This window comes from Cebus imitator, unplaced genomic scaffold, assembly GCF_001604975.1.
Source record: "Cebus imitator isolate Cc_AM_T3 unplaced genomic scaffold, Cebus_imitator-1.0 Scaffold272, whole genome shotgun sequence".
In the NCBI taxonomy this organism is placed as follows: Eukaryota; Metazoa; Chordata; class Mammalia; order Primates; family Cebidae; genus Cebus; species Cebus imitator.
Genome location: NW_016107587.1, coordinates 1,585,955 through 1,606,800, shown reverse-complemented (window position 1 = coordinate 1,606,800; position 20,846 = coordinate 1,585,955). Strand labels below are relative to the sequence as shown.

General features: G+C 40.8%; 1 protein-coding gene across 1 annotated transcript in view; it reads left to right on the top strand.

Annotated features, from left to right (window-relative positions):
* ABCA13 (ATP binding cassette subfamily A member 13) overlaps positions 1-20,846 on the top strand; it is a 424,215-nt gene that overhangs the window by 113,169 nt on the left and 290,200 nt on the right. Inside the window, 5 exon segments of the mRNA XM_017500828.2 lie at positions 279-358; positions 1,382-1,503; positions 13,391-13,585; positions 16,547-16,711; positions 17,713-17,890. Of these exon segments, the coding sequence (XP_017356317.1) occupies positions 279-358; positions 1,382-1,503; positions 13,391-13,585; positions 16,547-16,711; positions 17,713-17,890 (740 nt within the window).

Genomic DNA, 20,846 nt, shown 5'->3' with positions numbered 1-20,846 from the left:
AGTTGTGAAAAGCCATTTATTAGGCGTCCTCATTCCCTTGGTTCATCTCGCTTGGCAGGAGCTGTGAGAAAGAAATACTGGAGTGTGGGCAGTATTAATGGATATTCACATACAGATGGTGTAGGGAGACACGTGTGTCTAATTGTTGGAGGAACTTTATGGAAATGCGATCTTGTTATCCAGCCCATCTCCTGGGAGCTGAAGCAGTGTTATTTATTCCAACATTGTTTCTGATGGTTTATCTTGCCTAATTTAGCTTTAATTTTCTGCCATTTTAGGTTGGCCAAAAGCCTGGAGGAAACTTGGTCATCAGGGAATCCCATCGTGACTTTTCTAAGCAATTTCACAGTAACTGAGAGTAAGTATGTGATTTTCCAAGTTTGCTTGATTAAAAATTAAATTTAGTTTCTCATGCAAATATATTATTAAAATAAAACATACAACAGAAAATTTATGCTATATGTGATACATAATCATTTAGAACTTGGCTGGTCTGATGTATTTGGCACTTATAAAGGAAGTCCTGAAATCCTAGGGTACCATATTGAAGCAGGGGAACAAAGAGAAGCTTCTGTGGTCTGGATTTTGCTCTGGTCTTGCCTCCTTGGACAAGCAATTGATGTCTGTGTGTCTCTGTTTTTTGGCTGTTCAATCTATCAATTCATGAAGCTTCTCATAGCATCAACATGCCTGTCTGAAGAATTCTGGCAAATCCTTAAACGATCCCTCTCTTGTTAAAAAAATGAGATGAATAAATGCATATCTAGAAGTGAGTTTCCTATAACACTTGGTCACTGCTCTCTAAGAAGAAGCTTTCTTTTCTTTTTCTTTTTTTTTCTTGAGATGGAGTCTTGCACTGTCACCCAGGCGGGAGTGCAGTGGTGTGATCTTGGCCTCCTGTTCAAGCAATTCTCCTTCCTCAGCCTCCTGAGTAGCTGGGATTACAGGCACGTGCCACCACACCCAGCTAATTTTTTGTGTTTTTAGTAGAGATAGGGTTTCACCATGTTGGTCAGGCTGGTCTTGAACTACTGACCTCATGATCTGCCTGCCTCGGCCTCCCAAAGTGCTGGGATTACAGGCGTGAGCCACTGTACCTGGCCAAAAGAAGCTCTTTCTAAATAAATATTCTTAAAACACACAGGCCTTAGCGACAGTAGACCAGTAACCAGAAAATATTACAGAACTTGACATTTTGGTTTACTGTAGCATAAATTATTTAAGTTACTCCCGGGGGCTTAAGATGTGACTTTATTTAGTGATTTATGGGCTGAATGGAGTGAAAGAAACTATCTTAGGTTGTAATGTCAAATTTTGTTTTAGCAGTTAGTAATTATTTAAACATTTATTATAAAATTTTCTTATTTTCCTTACTTTGCAGACGTAAAAGTAAAAGATCTGATGAAGAACATCACCAGCTTGACTGCAGAGCTTCGCTCTTCCATCCCCATCTCCGATGAGACTATCCATAGCATTCTAGAAGCAAATGTTTCCCACTCCAAGGTGCGGTGTTGCTTCTTGTCTGTTTTGCTCATGCAAGGAGCCTTACTTAGCCTGAAGTTACTGACATCCTGTTGTCCTTTCTTCCTCTTCCCTTCCTCTCCTTTGTCTAGTGAAGTGGGTTGCTGCATGAATGATGTAACTGGAGGCAGAAAGGAAATAAGAGAACAAGCAAAGAAGGTGTCATTGTCCCATGCCAAAATCTTAGGGTTTTAAATTCCATAATATTTTCTTTATGTGGGGTTAGAAAGAACAAAGTTGGCAATTATTTATTCTGGTGATTTCCAGCCCTGATGTATGATACCTGGGTGTGTGTGTGGGGGGGTGTTTCTGCTTGGTTCAGTAGGTGTTGCAAAATTCTCAAAATACCCAAAACCAAAAACAGCTAAAAATATCTAAGAATCAACTATGACTTCCTCTGATTGGAGAGTGACTGGACGCAGTCTGACTGTGTGCTACTGTAGTGACTCGCTGTGAAAACAAATGAGTAATGGCAGGCTCTGTCATCTCCAAGCTGAAAAATGTGATAAAACAATCAGAGAGCTATTGCAACAAACCAAGGGATGCGTAACACATACTGGCCACGTGGAGTACGGTTTATCTCTGAAAAGGGGAACAGGGACGTTTCATGTTGTCTACAGCAGGTATCACCTGGATCCCTAGCAGGAGCTTTCCTGAGACAGCTTTCAGTACTTCTAGTTGGGGTTTTACCTTCCTGTACAGAGAACCTTCCAGAAGTAGTAACCGTGAAACTGACTCATAAGTGAATATTGCAATTGACCATCAACTGGGCCCCAACACAGGTTTAATTTCATGTCAATTCTGGTTAATTGGGGGCTTATTGCAAACTTGACGGGTAGACTAATGAAGAATTAATAAATTAATCTAAATTTAAAAAGAGATTAGAAGCTGGAAACCCAAAATTCAAATGACAGTGTCACCAAGTTATTTATAATAAGGCACTTAGTATTTATCTTCAAGGAAAAATGTCAAATTCAGCTTATTAAACATGCGCGAGCCAAAAAAAAAAAAACAAACAGGGGGCAGTGCTGAAATTTTCTTTCCCCACCTTGCATACTGCCTTATAGAGAAACAGTGATTATTTTTGGTTTAAAATCCTTAGTTATTGAAATGTGTAACAGAGGACAGAAGCAGCGGCTGGAGTAATTTGAGCAGCTACCTGGGAATGCTTTAAGACCAGGGTCAGATTAGCTAACTTCTGAGGTCCCTTTCAAATGCAAAGTTTATTATTTTATTTATTTAAGTATTACACTTTAAGTTCTGGGGTACATGTGCAGAACATGCAGGATTGTTACATAGGTATACACGTGCCATGGTTCTCGGCAAATTCCAAGTTTTACGATACTTTTTGGGTTTGGGCTCATCTTTTTGATGACCGCTGCCTGATGAAGCAAGTGGCCACTAGGTGTCACTGCTGTTCTATCATGGGAGGGCTGTGCGCAGGGAAGGCTCCTGTGATAATGTGATATTGCCTTGTGTAGATGGTTCTGCAGCGGTTTTTTTTTTGTATCTTCCTCTACCTCTTTGTCAGTATGAATCATTATGATCGCCTATACAGCTGGGCAGTTAAGTAATTGGGAGGACTATTTAAAAAATTGCATTCTTGCATTTCAAGTAAGCAATGAGATTATTTGCTTTGATGGTTAAGTATCTAAATGTACATGTATCTGCAGATCCTAGGTAAGGAGTTTATGTTAGGTTAGGTTTGCAGTGATGGTCAGTGTTAAGAGACCAGAAAGTTCTATGATGCACGTAGGAGGTGACACTTTGGATACTTGTTTTTTTTCCTAGATTGTCAGGTTTTCAGCAGTACCATATTATTTCTAGTATCCTTCTCTTATCTTTCTTCCTGGGATTCTCTACCATAGCTTTAGTCAGTTTGCAGATAATCACATCAGATTCTTAGTCCAGGCTGTTGGTGGCCTGCAGGGAATACTTTCCAGTGGTGCTAAAGCCCTGGCAAAATTGCAGAAATCTTAGTTCATTCATTTCTTCATTTATTCACTTAGGATGTTCTGATGTTTTAGGCACAGTCCCAAAAACTTGGGCTCAAAGCCAGTGCTCCAAAGGAGCCAATGATCTTAGGGGATGACACAGTAAATTTGCAGACAAACGATGGTCAGTGTTAAGAGACCCGAACATTCTATGATGCACACAGAACACAGCAATGAGGACAGGTGGTCCCTGGAAGCCTCCCTGAATTGGTGAAGATGGATGTCAGACTGGAATGATGGTGAGCTTCTGGAGACCTATGTGAGAGTCACAGAGCTGGGGACATTCCTATCAAAAGACTAGAGGCAGGAATGAGCAGAAGGAGGCAAAGGCAGCAGATGCGTGGATACCGTCTCATTTTTCTTTCCTGCCCTCTTCCCTGGCTGCAGAAAACCTGCTGTGAGCATCTACCTATGGGATGTTTCTTTTTCTTGCAGAGCTCTATTGTCTAATATCAGCATCACCCAATTAAAACCACAAATCACAGGGGCTTGCTGGACCCTGGAGCCTGTCCTAGCCCAGCCTTCTGTCCTGAGCTTGGATCCTGTCCACCTGCACTGTGAAGCACCCATCCACTTCACGCTGTGTTCCTATGTTTTAGGCACACATTTAAATCAACAATGACTTCTTTCTTTGTGTTGGGCCAAATTATTATTCTTCTAAAATTAACAATGAGATCAAAGTGTCAGGACTCAAATATATTGAAAAAGCAATCAAAAAGTCTGTCTCTGAACCTTTATTTTCTGTGCTAAACAATTGGGCAGTGTTCAGAGGACCTTGATCTTTTGCTTGGAAGATGACTATTTTTTCACAATTCTCAGTGGATTTATTCTCCCTGCTCCACAAATCAAACAGGAAGGGAGAGGGCATGCCCAGAAAGTTCTGATCTTTTCTGGGAGGCTCCTTCAGATGGGAAGGTATTCTGAATTCTTTTCCCCCGTTTCTTTTGAGCGGAAATGATTGAGTTTGGTGAATCTGGTCAGATTTCCTTATCTCACTTGGGGCTGGCCCTGTGGCCTGGTTCTGTCTGTTGCTTCATTGACAGAGCTGCCAGGCACAATTTGTGGAGAGGGAGAGTTTTCTCTCAGTAGTTTGGAAACATTACACATTCCATTTGTTTTAGTACATGAAGTTTGTTTCCTGAAAAGCTCCAACAGATGGTTCTTGGTGAAACTTATTTCAGAGCAGATACTGGTCAAAATCTGCTCATTCTGTTTTTTGTTTGTTTGTTGGTTTGAGTTTTTCTTTCTCTGAAGACAAAAAGTAATTAATGTGTGACTAGAGTTATGGGTTTCTGGGATCATGAGGAGCAGTCTGGCCCAAAGTTTCCTGGAAGACACTGTCTGTCATGTGCTGTGTCTCACCCTAGCAAGAGCCCTTCCTAGGCCCTAGGCTGCTCATCTGGCTCTGTCACCACATCATGAGGTTGGGGCTTATGGTCCTTGTAATCCATGGTGCCTGGAATAAGGTGCACACACCCATCTACCACCGTCTCATTCTCTGGTGCTCTTAGAGTAGGACTTTTCTCTTCTTTGATTTGTTGTTCTACTAGAGTATTCTCAGTAAATGTGGTAGGTTCTCATTAAACATTCACCAAAATGAAGTGAAATTCCAGCTGCTCTCCTTCCATTAAGTCAGCTAGCGTTCCTTAGGTTTATGAAGCCACGTTACCTTATTTGCTCATTAGGAATTCTGAGAAATGAATATTGTGCTAAGGGCATTTGTGTCTCATTTAACCATGCCCTCCCAGGGCATTTCTCTTCTTTCACAGATGAATGTGGTGCTGTGAAAGTCACAGCTGGGAGAGGGCCTGAAATCAAACCTAGGTCTTTGAACTCAAACTGTGTTATTATTCCATCACATGATGTTATTGCTTCAATTTATTATAAATTAACAGTTCTAAGTAAATTACTGCTTGCAGATGGGTTTTCTCTTCTCCTACTTGCACTTACGTAAATATTTTTAAACCTTAAATCCTCAATTGGCATTGATCTCTGTAAAAATACTTCTTGCTAGTTTTGGTCATATATATATATATATATATATATGTATTTTTTTTTTTAATTTTATTTTCTGCTTAGGGGTGCATGTGCAGATTTGTTATATAGGTAAACTCATGTTAGGGGGTAGTTTGTAGTACAGATGATTTCATCACCCAGGTACTAAGCCTAGTATCCAAGAGTTATTTTTTCTGATCCTCTCCCTCCTCCCACTCTCCACCCTCAAGTAGGCCCCCGTGTGCTTTGTTCCCCTCTTTGTATCCATGTGTTCTCATTATTTAGCTCCAACTTATGAGTGAGAACATACGGTGTTTGGTTTCTGTTCCTGCATTAGTTTGCTGAGGATGACGGCCTCCAGCTCCAACCATGTCCCTCCCAAGGACATGATCTTGTTCTTTGTATGGCTGCATAGTATACCATGGTGTACATGTACCATATTTTCTTTATCCAGTCTGCCCTTGATGGGCATTTAGGTTGATTTCATATCTTTGCCATTGTGAACAGTACTGCAATAAACATACATGTGTATAGGTATCTTTATGGTAGAATGATTTATATTCCTTTGGGTATATACCTTGTAATGGGATTGGTGGGTTAAATGGTAGTTCTCTTTTTAGTTCTTTAAGGATTTGCCACACTGATGGTTTCCACAATGGTTGAACTAATTTACATTCTCAGTAGGAATGTGTAAATATTCCCTTTTCTCTGCAACCTCGCCAGAATTGGTTGCTTTTTTGACTTTTTAATAATAGCCATTATAATTGGTGTGAGATGGCCTCTCACTGTGGTTTAGATTTGCATGTCTCTAATGATCAGTAGTATTGAGACTTTTTTCATGTGCTTGTTGGCTGGGTGTATGTTTTCTTTTGAAAAGTGTCTGTTCATGTCCTTTGCCAACTTTTTAATGGGGTTATTCATTTTTTTCTTGTAATTTTTTTAAAAGTTACTTATAGATACTGGATATTAGACCTTTGTCAGATGCATAGTTTGCAAAATCTCCCATTGCGTAGATTGTTTATTGATAGTTTCTTTTGCTGCGCGTAAGCTTTTTTGCTTAAGTAGGTCTCATTTTTCAGTTTTTCCTTTTCTCGAGATTGCTTCTGGCATCTTCATCATGAAATCTTTGCCCATTTCTATGTTCAGAATAGTGTTACCTAGGTTGTCTTCCAGAGTTTTATAGTTTTGGATTTTATATTTAAATCTTTAGCCCATCTTGAGTTGATTTTTGTATAGCATAAGGAAGGAGTCCAGTTTCAATCTTCTGCACATTGCTAGCCAGTTATCCCAGCACCATTATTTATTGACTAGGGAATGCTTTCCCCATTGCTTGTTTTTGTCAGGTTTGTTAAAGATCAGTTAGTTACAGGTTTATGGCCTTATTTCTGGGCTCTATATTTTCCATTAGTTCCATTGGTCTATGTGTCTGTTGTTGTACAAGTACCATGCTGTTTTGGTTAATTAGATATTCTTGCAAGGTGTTTTTTAATATCAAATTCTGATACTTTAATTTGCAGAATATTATTTGTTTCTCTCAACTTCATCAGTCACCAAAAGATGAGAGTATCTTTTATATTTTTGTCCAAGTCGTTAGTGCAGAAAGATTACCATGACATGGGAAGATATCACCTACCACCTATTTATTTGTTTGGGCTCTTAAATCAGTTGCAACATGTCTGTTTGGGGTGTCTTGGTAACGTATTAGCCTAATAATTTCACCGTTAAAAGAAAATGACTTTATATTGACATGGCTCATTGATCATGACTGTATCGACATGACATGGTTTCCAGCAATTTTCTTTCTCTTCAAGGGCTTACACATAATCTTTTGGATAATCCATGATCAGAATTCTTCCAGAATTGACTTTATCATCTGTTAGTAATTTCTAAAGTCTACTTTAAAAAATAAAACCTAGTTTTTGTTTCTATCATGACTCCTTAAAAACTGTAGATAGAAGAACTAGCATCCTTTCTGAAGGCATGAAGAGGAAGCAGGGAGAGAGGTAACTGGAAATGGAGACAAAGAAGGTGGTGGAGAGGGTGGCAGGACAACAGCTGTGGCCTCACTGAAGAACCGCAGCCAGGCTGAATGGTAGATTTCTTTGAGAAATCTCCACACTGCTTTCCACGGTGGTTGAACTCATTTACATTCCCACCAACAGTGTATAAATGTTCCCTTTTTCTGCAATCTCACAAACATCTTTTATTTTTTGACTTTTTAATAATAGCCTTTCTGACTAGTGTGAGATGGAATCTCCTTATGCTTTTGACTTGCATTTCTCTAATGGTCAGTGAGGGAACAGTAGACATTAGACGGGGACTACTGGGGGGGAGGAAGAAGGAGGAAAAAGGGTAGAAAAACTACCTATTGGGCGCTATGCTCACTACCTGGGTGATGTGATGGTTCATATACCAAACCTCAGCAACACATAATTTACCCATGTAACAAACCTACATGTACCCCTTAAACCTAAAATAAATTTTGAGAAAACAAGGAACTCAGCCAGTGGATGCCTGCCTCACTGAGCAAGGACACCATTGGCACTGCCCTGGAGGCTGGCTGCCAGGATGCATATCCACAGACCTCTTAGGCATCTTGTTTTGCCCCTGCAGTGTGAAGATGGCTCTCTTTAGGAACATGAAAACAAAGAAGGAATTAATTAGTTCTCTTATTTTAAGTGTTATCATCATTTTAAATCAATAAACCCATCTAATTCTTATTTATCTTTTCCTTTAAATATTCTATAAGTCAAAACTGGGCTTCTGCTGATAGTTACAGATAGGCTTCCTAGTAGTAATGTCATTTTTGAGCACCTACATACACCACCCCTGAGCTGAATGCTTGACATCTCGCTTAATTCTCCTAACAACTCTTTGGAGTCCTTTGTCTTTTATTTCCGTCCCCGGTTGTACAGACAAAGAAACTGAAGTATACAGCTGTTAAGCAGCTTTCAGGAAGTCACACGGTACGAGCTGGAGTCAGGATCCGCTCTCTTGCCACATTGTGGCTTCAGTCCTTCTGGGCAGGTTCTCACAGCTCTCTCCTGCCCTCCGATGCTCATCTCTTGTACTTGCCTCTTTATCCTGTGAGCAGCTCGAGCTCAAATGGGTCCCCAACAGCAGAGAGCCACACTGCTCCACTCTGAAGTGCACAGGGTCTATTTTTAAATACTTGCCCTCCTTTCACTGTCTTGTCTTACAAATCCTATGGCAGAATCTCTCTCCCCGACACCTCCAGTTCCCTGAGTAACTGTCAGTGTTTCCTTTCTGGTCACAACTGGGCTGAGGGCAGCCCTTCCTCCCATGCTTTGCTGCGCCTCTGAGCCTACAGTGAGCAGCTGGGCAACATAGAGGCCATCTCTGGTGCTCTCCTCTGAATGTGATTAGGGTTTCGGCAGATGTCCAGTAAACAAAGCTCTTGCTAAAAATGCAAAAGCCTCCCCTAAGGATCATTCTCATTTTTAAACCACATATATACCCAGATAATTATCTAAGTGGCCAAGTATGTATGAGCCAGGCTTACAGCTAAGAGAGGCGTCGGCCCTGGCTCCTCAGCCCCCTTGCAGCTTTCCAAGCCAAACACGAAAACACAGGAAAATCAGCAGGAGCTTGGCATTCTGTTTCTGATAATTTGTAGCATTAGCCTATGCAAAGCCTGAGTTAAAAGGTGGCTGTTTTGCTTTGAATAGCAATCACACAAGATGTTTCCAATCAAGTTCAACTCAGTGTTACCTTTGCTTTTTAATCTTCCTCCCCTCCTACCTAGTCTCAAACAGGAATGATGAACACAATGCAATTTGTAAAAAATAAATAGTAATATTTGAAAAACCACAGGAAAGGAGAGGCAGCAAATGTGCTGCCGGGGCGGTTGTTTCTGTGCGTTGTGTCTGTGGAGCTTCCACGCGACAGGGTGTGGGATCCTCTCTATTTGGTAAAAGATGTAAAAAATTTCGGGACAAATATTTTTGTCCCAGGACTAAACTCTAAAAAAAGTATTAGTTGTGATCTTGCATGGGGACCACAGTATGACACCCTAGAAAATAATTAAGACAAATGTTCTATAGTAAATGCAGAACATTGAACCAGCTTAGGCTGATGCTCATGAAAAGCCAGGGTGACTCCCCTGAGTTGGGGGTTTGGATGATGCCCCTTTTCAGAGATGGTTTCATGCACAAATCTATTTTATGGGACTGATCAAAGAGAGACTGCTCTTGTGAAAGCAAAGTGTAGATGCCCATATTCTGCTCCCACCCTCCTCCTGAGAGCTTCCCCTTTGTCCAGAGACAGCATGTTTGAAAGCAGTGGCATTAAGGAAAATTTCACCAAGGTATTGTCTGCACAATGCAAGTCCTATGTGAAAAAAACGGTCTTTTTGGTAAATTAGTGATGAAAACACTTAATATTCTTTCTTAAAGACTCAAAATGCACACTGGCATACTAAAGCATCATAGCCATTGGTGATGATTAATTTTGTGTGTCAACTTGGTTAGGCTGCAGTACTCAGATATTTGTTCAAACATTATTCTAAATGTCCCTCTGAAGGTATTTTTGGATGACATTAACAGTTAAAGCAATACACTTTGAGTAAAGAAGATGACTCGCCATAATGTGAGTCGGCCTTAACCAGTCAGTTGAAGGCCTTAAGAGAAAAAAGTAACCAGGTTCCCCAAGCAGGAGTAATTTCTGTCTCCAGACAGCCTGCAGACTTGAGCTATAATGTCAATTCCTTCCTGGGTCCCCAGCCTGCTGGCCCCACAGATTTTGGACTTGCCAGCCCCTACGTTTACATGAACCAGTTCCTTAAAATAAATCTCTGCCCGTATATATATGCTTCATTTCACTTAATGACTAGGATTCATTCTGAGAAATGCATCATTAGGCAATTTCATCATTATGTAAACTTCATAGAGTGCTTACACAAACCTAGCTGGTGTAGACTATTACACACCTAGGCTATATGATATGCCTATTGCTCCTAGGCTACAAACCTGCACTGCAGGTTACTCTACCGAATACTGTAGGCAATTGTAACACCCTGGTAAGTATTTGTATATTAAAACATAGAAAACACAAGGACATATTTTACTATAGCTTTTCTACACATAGAAAACGTACCGTAAACATGTGGTATAAAAGTTTAAACTAAATAGTATGCCTGTATGGGATACTTGGCCGGAATAAAGCTACAGGACTGGAAGTTGCTCTGGGTAAGTCAGCGAGTGAGTGGCAAGTGAATGTGAAGGCCTAGGACATGTCTGTACAGCACCGTAGACCTAATAAACACTAAATTTATTTTTAAAAATGTCTTTCTTCAATCCTGGATTAATCTTAGCTTACTGTAACTTTTTTACTTTATAAACTTTATTTATTTATTTTTTTCCTTAGGCAGAGTCTTGCTCTGTCACCCAGGCTGGAGTACAGTGGCATGATCTTGGCTCACTGCAACCTCCAGCTCCCTGATTCAAGCAGTAACTCTCCCTCAGCCTTCCAAGCAGCTGGGATTACAGGCACATGCCCCCACGCCCAGCTAATTTTTTTTTTTTTTGTATTTTTAGTAGAGATGGGGTTTCACCATGTTGGCCAGACTGGTCTTGAATTCCTGACCTCCGGCAATCTGCCTGCCTTGGACTCCCAAAATGCTGGGATCACAGGCGTAAGCCACTGTGCCCAGCCGAAACTTAAAAAATTTTAATAATTTTGGACTCTTCAGTGATAACACTTATATTAAAACAAAAACACAAATACACCACACAGCTGTACAGTTGTTTGCCTTTAGGTCTTTATACGCTCTTTTCTATTTTACATTTTTTTTACTTTTAACTTTGAAAACTCTTTTGTTAAAAATTAAGACAGAAACACACAGTCTAGCCTAGGCCTATGTGAGGTCAGGATCATGAATAACACTGTCTTCCACCTCCACAGTTTGTCCCATGGGGAGGTCTTCAGGGGCAGCGAAATGCATGGAGCTGTCTTCTGTGCTAACAGTGCCTTCCGGATACTTTCTGAGGGACTTGCCTGAGGCTATTTTACAGTTAGCTTTTTCTTAATAATTAGAAAGAGTATACTCTAAAATAATGATAACAATATAGTAAGTATGTAAACCGGTAATATAGTCATTTACTATCTTTATCAGTATTATGTACTGTAGATAATTGTATGTGTGATACTTTTACTATGAATGGCAGTGCAGCAGGTTTGTTTATGCCAGCACTGCCACAAACACTTGTGCCAGGCTACGTAATATGCCAGGCTACAACATGACCATGACTCATTTCACTAGAAGATGGGAATTTTTTCATCTCCATTATAATCTTATGGGACCACCACTGTATATGGTTTGTCATCATGTACCAGATAGGGACATTTTGGTCAACAATGGACTGCATATATGATGGTGGTCCAATAAGATTATATACTACTGTATTTTTACTGTACCTTTTCTATGTTTAGATATGTTCAGACACACAAATACTTACCACTGTGTGACAATTGCCTACAGGATTCAGTGCAGTGACATGCTGTACAGGTTTGTAGCCTAGGAGCAGCAGGCCATGCCCTATAACCTACGTGTGTAGTATGACCTAGGATTGTGTGAGTGCACTCTATGATGTTCACAAAATTAAAAAATTACCCAGTGGCACATTTCCCAAATGTATCCTTGTCATTATGAGACACATGACTGCACACACACACACACACACACACACACACACACATACACACACACACTCACACTCTCTCTCTCTCTCTCTCTCTCTCTATTGGCTCTGTTTCTCTGGAGAACCCTGACTACTACACCATCATCTATCTCTCTCTCTCTCTTTTTTTTTTAAAGACAGTTTCTTGCTCTGTCATCCAGGCTGGAGTGCAGTGGCATGATTTTGACTCACTGCAAACTCCACCTCCTGGGTTCAGGTGATTCTTCTGCCTCAGCCTCTTGAGTAGCTGGGATTACAGGTGTATGCCACCATGCCCAGCTAAATTTTGTATTTTTAGTAGAGACAGGGTTACACTATGTTGGTCAGGCTGGTCTCAACCTCCTCACCTTGTAATCCGCCCCCTCAGCCTCCCAAAGGGCTGGGATTACAGGTGTGAGCGACCGTGCCCGGTCATTACCATGTTACTATTATCTATCTCTTAATGTATTTTGGGGACATTTTATGGCATATGAAAGCATCTGACGAGTTCTCCGTGCTCTTACTCAGTGCATATGGCTCCTATTCACATGGGTTCATGCACTTCAGCCTTACTTGGCCTGAACGTTTCACAATAATACCCATCAGGAGCAAAAACATGGAGCAGGAAGTATGGTTTGTGTTTTATTTTATGGTAATAAACTAGAGACTCATTCAAGTTGTCCTAAATCCCTCCTTCTAGATTTACTTGCTTTAAAAAAATATATACCAAGCTTGGTAATCCTGTTTTCAATCTAGAAAGGGAGGAGGCAAAAAATATCAGCTTCACACTGATGATAGTGAAAAGTGGAAGCTGATAAACTGAAAGCCAAGGGTAAGACTTAATATCAGACAAACAAGACACAGATGCTAAGTATCAGGGTGGCATCGGAGGGTGGGGGCTGGGTGGGCATTCAGAGTGAGCCCCTCAGAGAGCAGAGGGACGGAGTTTCAGAAGGGTGATCCCAAGACCTCAAGCAAAGGCAAGTTTTACAAGAAGCCACAGAACGATGTGCACATTTCAGAAACATTTCCATCAAAACGTTGAGAATCGAACCACAGGTTGGGCTTCCTGCATCTGCAGGTCAATCCCCGGAGTGGGGAAATCTACTCGGGTGACTCCCTGCTGTTGAAGCTCTGATCTGAGGTGCTGAAGCACATGACGTTGTAGGTGTGCTCACTTCTGATCTCTGTGCTTTGAAACAGGTTCTCTTCAGTGCCCTCACTGTAGCTCTGTCTGGAAAGTGTGATCAGGAAGTCCTTCGTCTCTTGCTGACATTTCCCGAGGGGCAGAAATCTTGGATCGTGACGAAAGAACTCTGTGGCCTGCCGGGGTCAAAAGTATATCCCCTGATTGTATTGATGAGCCGAAACCTGGATGTTCGGGCTTTCGTTTACAAGGTATAGGGAATGTGCCGGCTGGGGCGGGCCTCTGCACGACTGCTGCTGTGGCTGTGGATAAGTAGGTCCTGGTGGCAGCAATGGGAGACCAGCACGTGGCCACTCTGCAGCAGCCTCCACCAGCCTCTGGTGTCACCTGTTTGCTGACTCCAGGGTGGGGTTCAAGAGAACTTTGATGTAATAAAGGGATGTTCAGGAGACTCTTCAGGAATTCTTTGGAGACAGGTGTCAGGGCATTGGCACAGAGTTGGTGGTAGTCTCCATGCTCATTGTGGAAGGACCCACTTGCAAAAACACACCACCTCTTCTTAGTGCCAGATGTTTTCTCCTCTGTGAGGGGCATCTCCCTGGAGCATGTTTGGAGAGGGATTGTGCATGATCTACTCCTGAGCGGCCCAAGTCAGGTGCTGCTCCCTGCACTGTGGCCCTATCAGTCAGCAGGAAGCATCCAGCTCTGCCAGGGCCTACCCTGGAGAGAACGTGGAGGGGTGGGCAGCTCAGGAAGCCCAATGCCCTGTGGGTGCCAGCTCTGTACTTGCCCTGTGATCCTCTGACAAGCAGCAGTGTGAGGGCAGGGAGGGGCTGGAGGAGGTAAAGATGGTGCTGTCTGCAGGAGAGAGTGGAGAGTGAGAAGTGAGGAGGAGGAGCTGGGACAAGCCTAGGCCCAGGACTTTCTAGAAGGCCCCAGAACTGGTGTAGGAGCCACCCAGCTCCCAACCATAGCTCCCTCCCCTCAAGCTGCTCCTTCCAGAAGCTCCTCCTCCTTCTGGCCTCCACCGTTTGAATCTTTACTTAAGTTTCCAGAAGCTTCCCCTTCTGCCGTTAGGTGTTGATCTTGCATCTTGATCCAAGTACCATTGTTTTCCCTTGAGGGAAGTATTTCACAAGCTCTGGGTTCATTAGAGTGGCTGCAGGGTTTGCGGTATGGCAAGGTGGCTGTGAAGTCTGGGAGAACAGATTTAGAGTCGGGAAAGGGTAGGTTTGCCATTTCAGCCACCCATGGTTTCCTTACTTTCTGTTATTCCAGGAGTCCAAGGGGTAAATGTTGGAAGGTACACACACACACACACACACACACACACACACACACACACACTGTCTCGCATGCGTGCTCTCTCTCTCTCCAAGAACAAATATTCAGAATGATTACATTTTAAACCCATAAGGAGGAGGATAAACATTTCTTGTGTCCCCATAATTTGCAAGCCCACCTCTATCTTGGTGGAATTCAGGAATTCATATTTCTTGCCAACACACGTTAGCCCTGCATTTGCTCACCACAGCCTCTCTTCCAACTGTACAATTTGCCTTGTGGGGAACAGAGCTCCCACTGGCTGATACTCTAGTGGCCACTTTGTTATGTGCATAAAGGCACCCCCAATTTGAAATGAGTGCTTTTAGAGGCCCGCATAATTATTGCAACAAGAGCTATCATCTATACCAAGATTCCTTTGGAGGATGAGATAGTGGGTTGGATTTAGTCTCCCAGACACAAAGAAAATGACATCATCATAAATAACAATAGCTCTTATTTATCAGGTACCTTCTATATGCAGGGATGCATGAAAGTTAATTAAATACAAGATATTGCTCAGGATGTTAGGGCAGTCCCACCTCCGCATGAGGGTCACATGCAGCAGCATCTCACTCCCAAGTCCATGTACTTTCTGATTCACTCAGCTGACGATGAATTTCTGAAACCTTCAGCAAAGCACAATTTGCTATATTAATTCGGCACATTAGTCTGGTCTGTTGGCGTTACACTGGATCCCTGTCACTCCCTACCGTAAGTCAGGGGTTGGTCACTGTGTGCCATTTTTATTAAAGGGCAGCTGTAATTAGAAAGGTGAGTAGATAAAGTGACAAAATCTACACACCATTTCTCCTGCTTGAGCTGTCTCTAAGTATGAACGGAGAACTCCATCTTTATTAGTAGAGTGTCTCTGCAAAGGATGGAGCTGTGATCTCAGAGCCCTGGAAGTCATCTGCAGAGCTAGCAGCTAGAACACTAATGATTAAAAATAAGAAGTAGCGACAACTGGGTTCCTCCGCCCGAGCTGGAAAATGGAAAAATTCAGTGTGCAAATGACAGACGGTGGAGATTTGCTGTGATTTTCCCTGCCCTGTGCAAAGAGCTGGCATTTCCTCCTTTGTCCATTCATCCAACAAATATTTATCGAGCAGTTAATACTTGCTGTTGCTGCTGTATTCCCAGTAGCTACATAAATGATCAAGACAGAAAAAAAAAAACACAAAAAACCCTGCCTCCAGTCTAGAACTGTGAATATGAAAAAAAAAAAAAAAAAAAACACATGAAAAAAAGGGAATATAAAAAAAAAAAAAAAAAAGCATGTATAACACAGAGCATGTCAGGTGGTGATAGCATAAGTAAGTTTCAAAGGGGCGCTGATACTTTTAAAGAATCCAGGTTAACTTCACATCCCTGAACCTTTCTGACTGTGAGACTTCTGGAAGCCTTTTAATCTCTTGCAGCCCAAATTTTCTCATCCACAAAATGAACCTTATAATGCACATCCCCAAAGTATTAGGAGAACTGAGGATGTGTGAATGTTACGGATACCGTAAAGCAGTAGATAAATGTAAATTGCTTCACATATAAGCACTGCTCATATTTTGAGCCGCTTCTTAAATTTCCACCTTGATCACCTCAAAGATACAAAGAAATATTTGGCAAATGATTTGAATTTTAATGATGGATCACATTTGTTTCTGGTTTACATGTTAACAATGCTGGTGCAATTTAGTGTGCTCCCAAAACACCTGAGCTATATATCCTCTAATGACGAGAACTTTCATATAGTACAGCAAAGGTGTCTCTGAAGCTCAAGAGAGAATAAAATCAAATAAATAAGTTTCACAGCTCAAAAGATGCTTGTGAGGGTAAAAATACAGTGTTGCTTATTTCATGTTGTTTTGTTTTGTTTTTGTTTGTCCTTTAAGACTCTGATGCCTTCTGAAGCAAATGAATTGCTCAACTCCTTGTTGGATGTAGTTTCCAGCCTAAGTTCCTTGCTTGCCAAAGCCCAGCACATCTTTGAGGATCTTCCTGACTTTCTTCATACCTTTAAAATCACTGCCTTGCTAGAAATGCTGGACCTTCAACAGGTATGTGTTTCATCTTTGTCCCTAGGGAAGTATTCAAATTTGCCCCTTCTTTGTATTTGCTCCTTTTTGCTTTTATCTTCTCACCTCTAAAATTTGCATTAGACAACCAAATACAGGAAGGGAAGTACCTTTTCATATCTCTGGAAGCAACAACATAACATAGAGTAAGGCCTGGCATCTCCCTGTAAACTGCATGAAACTGACTTTTTGATCCACATTCCACCAGTGTGGAGATTGGGATAGTACATGCATTATCTATAAAGTAAGAAATTACTAACTAAATTATTGCACAGATGAGAATTTCAAGGGCCTGTTTCACTTAATTCAGAGAGCAGATTGCTTTCAAAAACCTTAAAACATTTATTTACATATAAATAATTGACTTACAAATTACAGATCACTTACTACAAATGCAAACACAAACTTGAATTAGTTTAGTGGCTTGATATTAGTTTTTGCTTGAACTGCCTTTGCCTGGGATGAAACTGACTGGGCATGAATGAGGAGGAGTGTGGAATTTTTAGGGTTGGAGGTGCAGGATGAGGAGTCAGATAACAATGTTCTCAGAACTGCCTTGGAGACAGAATGTAAGCCCATCACGTGATAGATAATTTGTATAATTATAAAATATCTGGATATCTTGGTAGCATAGACACACATTAAGACTAGTAATTAGCCCGAATTAGTGATATTTTATGGATTAATAATTTGTTACTGGACAAATAGCAGTTGTGTGTGTGTGTGTGTGTGTGTGTGTGTGTGTGTGTAGGTATGTATGACATTTCCCTCTTCTACCAGGTGTATTGGCCAGAAAAATTACCGTAATGTTTCAAATGGTAGCCCAAGGACAGAAAACTCTAAAACAGACGTTCCATTCTTTTGACTTGTTGAATATCTTGCACATTCAGTGGAGGAAGGAAGAAGACTTTCAAATGTGGGTGAAGGAATGGAATTGTTTTAAGTCACTATGTAACTGCAATCTAGTTTTCTTATTTTCTCAGGTTTCACAAAATGTCCAGGCCAGAAGCTCAGCCTTTGGTTCTTTCCAGTCTGTGATGAAGATGGTTTGCAAGGACGAAGCGTCGTTCCTTAGCAATTCTAACATGTTCATTAATTTGCCCAGAGTTAACGAACTCTTGGAATATGACAAAGAAAAATTCAACATTCCTGAAGAATCAAGTAAGACAGTAGTAATATATATATTTGTGTGTTTAGATTCCTTTGTATCTCGATCATTGGCCCGACTTTATACTAAGTATTCTGCCTGTGTATAAGGTTGCTGTATACTGGCATAGAATCTTCTGCTTCCACCTCCCCAAATTCTGGCATGGCAGCTGACTTTGAATGGTCCTAGTGCCCTTGAGCACAGACGAATCCTCCCACCTGGGTCACTAAGGACCTGTGTCACAAAAGAAAAGTCTAAAACACCTGAACCCCAGCCCCATTGGTTTCTCAGGCTAACCAGTATCGGTGAGGGTGCAGGCATACAGACCATGAGCACGGCTTTGGTCCATACTAATGGCTTTATTATATAACAAACAGAACTTGTCTGTGGCTACCTTCAAATCTGCTCTCTATGAAGCTCAGGTACAAATGAATATGCCATGATAGGTACAAATGAATGCAAATTAATACATAATTTTTTGGCCCCATTTTAAGTGAAAACATTTTTATTAGAAAGGCAGAATAAACATGCTGGTGAGGTTTTGGAGTTTAGACAGTTCAGCTCCACTAGTTGTACATTTTTGGTCGTGTTGTTTTATGTGTCTGCATCATGTTAGTTTCATTTATAATGTAGAAACACTAGCACCTGGCTCATAAGCTTGTTGTGAGATGCAATATGGCACCTTAGAACAAGGGTATAAATGTATCTTAGTGTATTTGTCTTCAATGCTGCATAACAAATCATTGCACTTAATGGCTTAAGACAACACACATTTATTATCTCATAGTTTCTGTATGTCGGGATTTCTGATTTAAAATTTTTAGTTTTGTACATATCATGACTACACCTTTTTCTGCAATAAAATTGCTCCCATTCATATTAAGCTTGCAATGTAAAGAGTAAGTTATTAAATTTCAGTAAGAACAACTTCCATAATTAATAGTTTTAAAATTTATTGTGTAGTCATACTCTTAATTTATACTTTAGGGAGAAGTATTTCTATTGATTCTGTTGTACTTGTCAAATAATTTTTTTCCTTTCAAATGGGGAATTTGGGAAAATGAAATTAACATTTAAAGTAATCACAGCAATCGTACCTTGAGTATTTATGAACCATAGTACCAAATCTAAGATAATATGTTCATTTTATCCTTATGAAGCTAAGATAATATTTTCATTTTAAATGTTCTCTTTATGGATAAAGACATAATTATACTGAAGTACTCCTCACTAGCATAAAACCTTCTAGAAATAGAAATTCCATTTGACCCAGCAATCCGATTACTAGGTACATACCCAAAGGATTATAAATTGTTCTATTATAAAGACACATGCACACATATGTTTATTGCAGCACTGTTTACAATAACAAAGACCTGGAACCAACCCAAATGCCCATCAATGATAGCCTGGACACATAAAATGTGGCACATATACACCATGGAATACTATGCAGCCATAAAAAATGATGAGTTCATATCCTTTGTAGGGACATGGATGAATCTGGAAACCATTATTCTCAGCAAACTGACACAAGAACAGAAAACAAAACACCACATGTTCTCACTCATAGGCAGGAGTTCAACAATGAGAGCACATAGGCACCAAGAGGGGAACATCACACACTGGGGTCTGTTGGGGGGTGGGGGGCTAGGGAAGGGACAGTGGGGGATGGGGAGGTTGGGGAGGGATAACACTGGGAGAAATGCCTGATGTAGGTGATGGGCAGATGGAGACAGCAAACCACCATGGCATGTGTGTACCTTTGCAACAATCCTGCAAAATCTGCACATGTATCTCAGAGCTTAAAGTACAATTCAAAAAAAAGAAAAAAAAGAGAAAGAAAAACTTTATAAGATTTAGCACCTACTTATTAAGGTGATGAAATCACTACCCTCATCAGATAACTATTGATTTAAACAATTAAGTTGAGTAAATCTTTAATTGAAATCAAGTAGCATCGCAAGAACAATGAGAGCCACCAAGAGGGATTAAGTATTTGAGTGAAAATAAGGCAGTTTAAGATGTCAAAAGTAGTAAGTTTGACAGTTCTGCATGGGTTCATCAAATGCGATTTATTAGTAACTTGGAAAGCTGACTTCATAAGAGAAGCTCGGTTCTGGTGTCAATATTGTGACTGTTGAAATGAGAATTTTCTTGATGAAAAACCAGATTTATTCTTCTTGTCATTTTCATTTTCAAGTGTCCATGTCATTATTTAATACTCTTATTGATTATTGATTACTTACTTTGAAAATGTGAGTCATACTTTCCTTCCTTTGAAGTCATTTAAGTGAACACAGTATAATGAAGTTTCTTACGAGATAAGAGCTGTTGAAAACTATAACAGGGAAAAAAATCTTGTATTACTTCCTATCTTAGTTTATTCGGTGTTGCTATACAGGAATACCAGATACTGGGTAATTTGTAAAGGAAAGAGATTTGTTTGGCTCACAGTTCTGCAGACTATACAAGAAGCATGGCAACAGTATCTGCTTCTAGTAAAGCCTCAGGCTGCTTCCACTCCTGGCAGAAATTGAAGGGGAGCTCTGCCATGTGCAGAGATCACAGAATGAGAGAGAGAGGAAGCAAGGGGAGGGAGGAGGGAGGTACTAGGCTGGCTCCTTCCTTCCTTCCTTCTTTCCTTCCTTCCTTCCTTCCTTCCTTCCTGCCTTCCTGCCTTCCTGCCTTCCTGCCTTCCTGCCTTCCTGCCTTCCTGCCTTCCCTCCTTCCCTCCTTCCCTCCTTCCCTCCCTCTTTCTTTTTTTCTTTCCTTCCTTCCTTCCTTCCTTCCTTCCTTCCTTCCTTCCTTCCTTGCTTTTTCTTTCTTTCCTTCCTTCTTTCTTTCTTTCTTTCTTTCTTTCTTTCTTTCTTTCTTTCTTTCTTTCTTTCTTTCTTTCTTTCTTTCTTTCTTTCTTTTCTTTCTTTCTCTTTTTTCTTTCCTTTTTTTCTTTCTTTCTTTCCTCTCCTT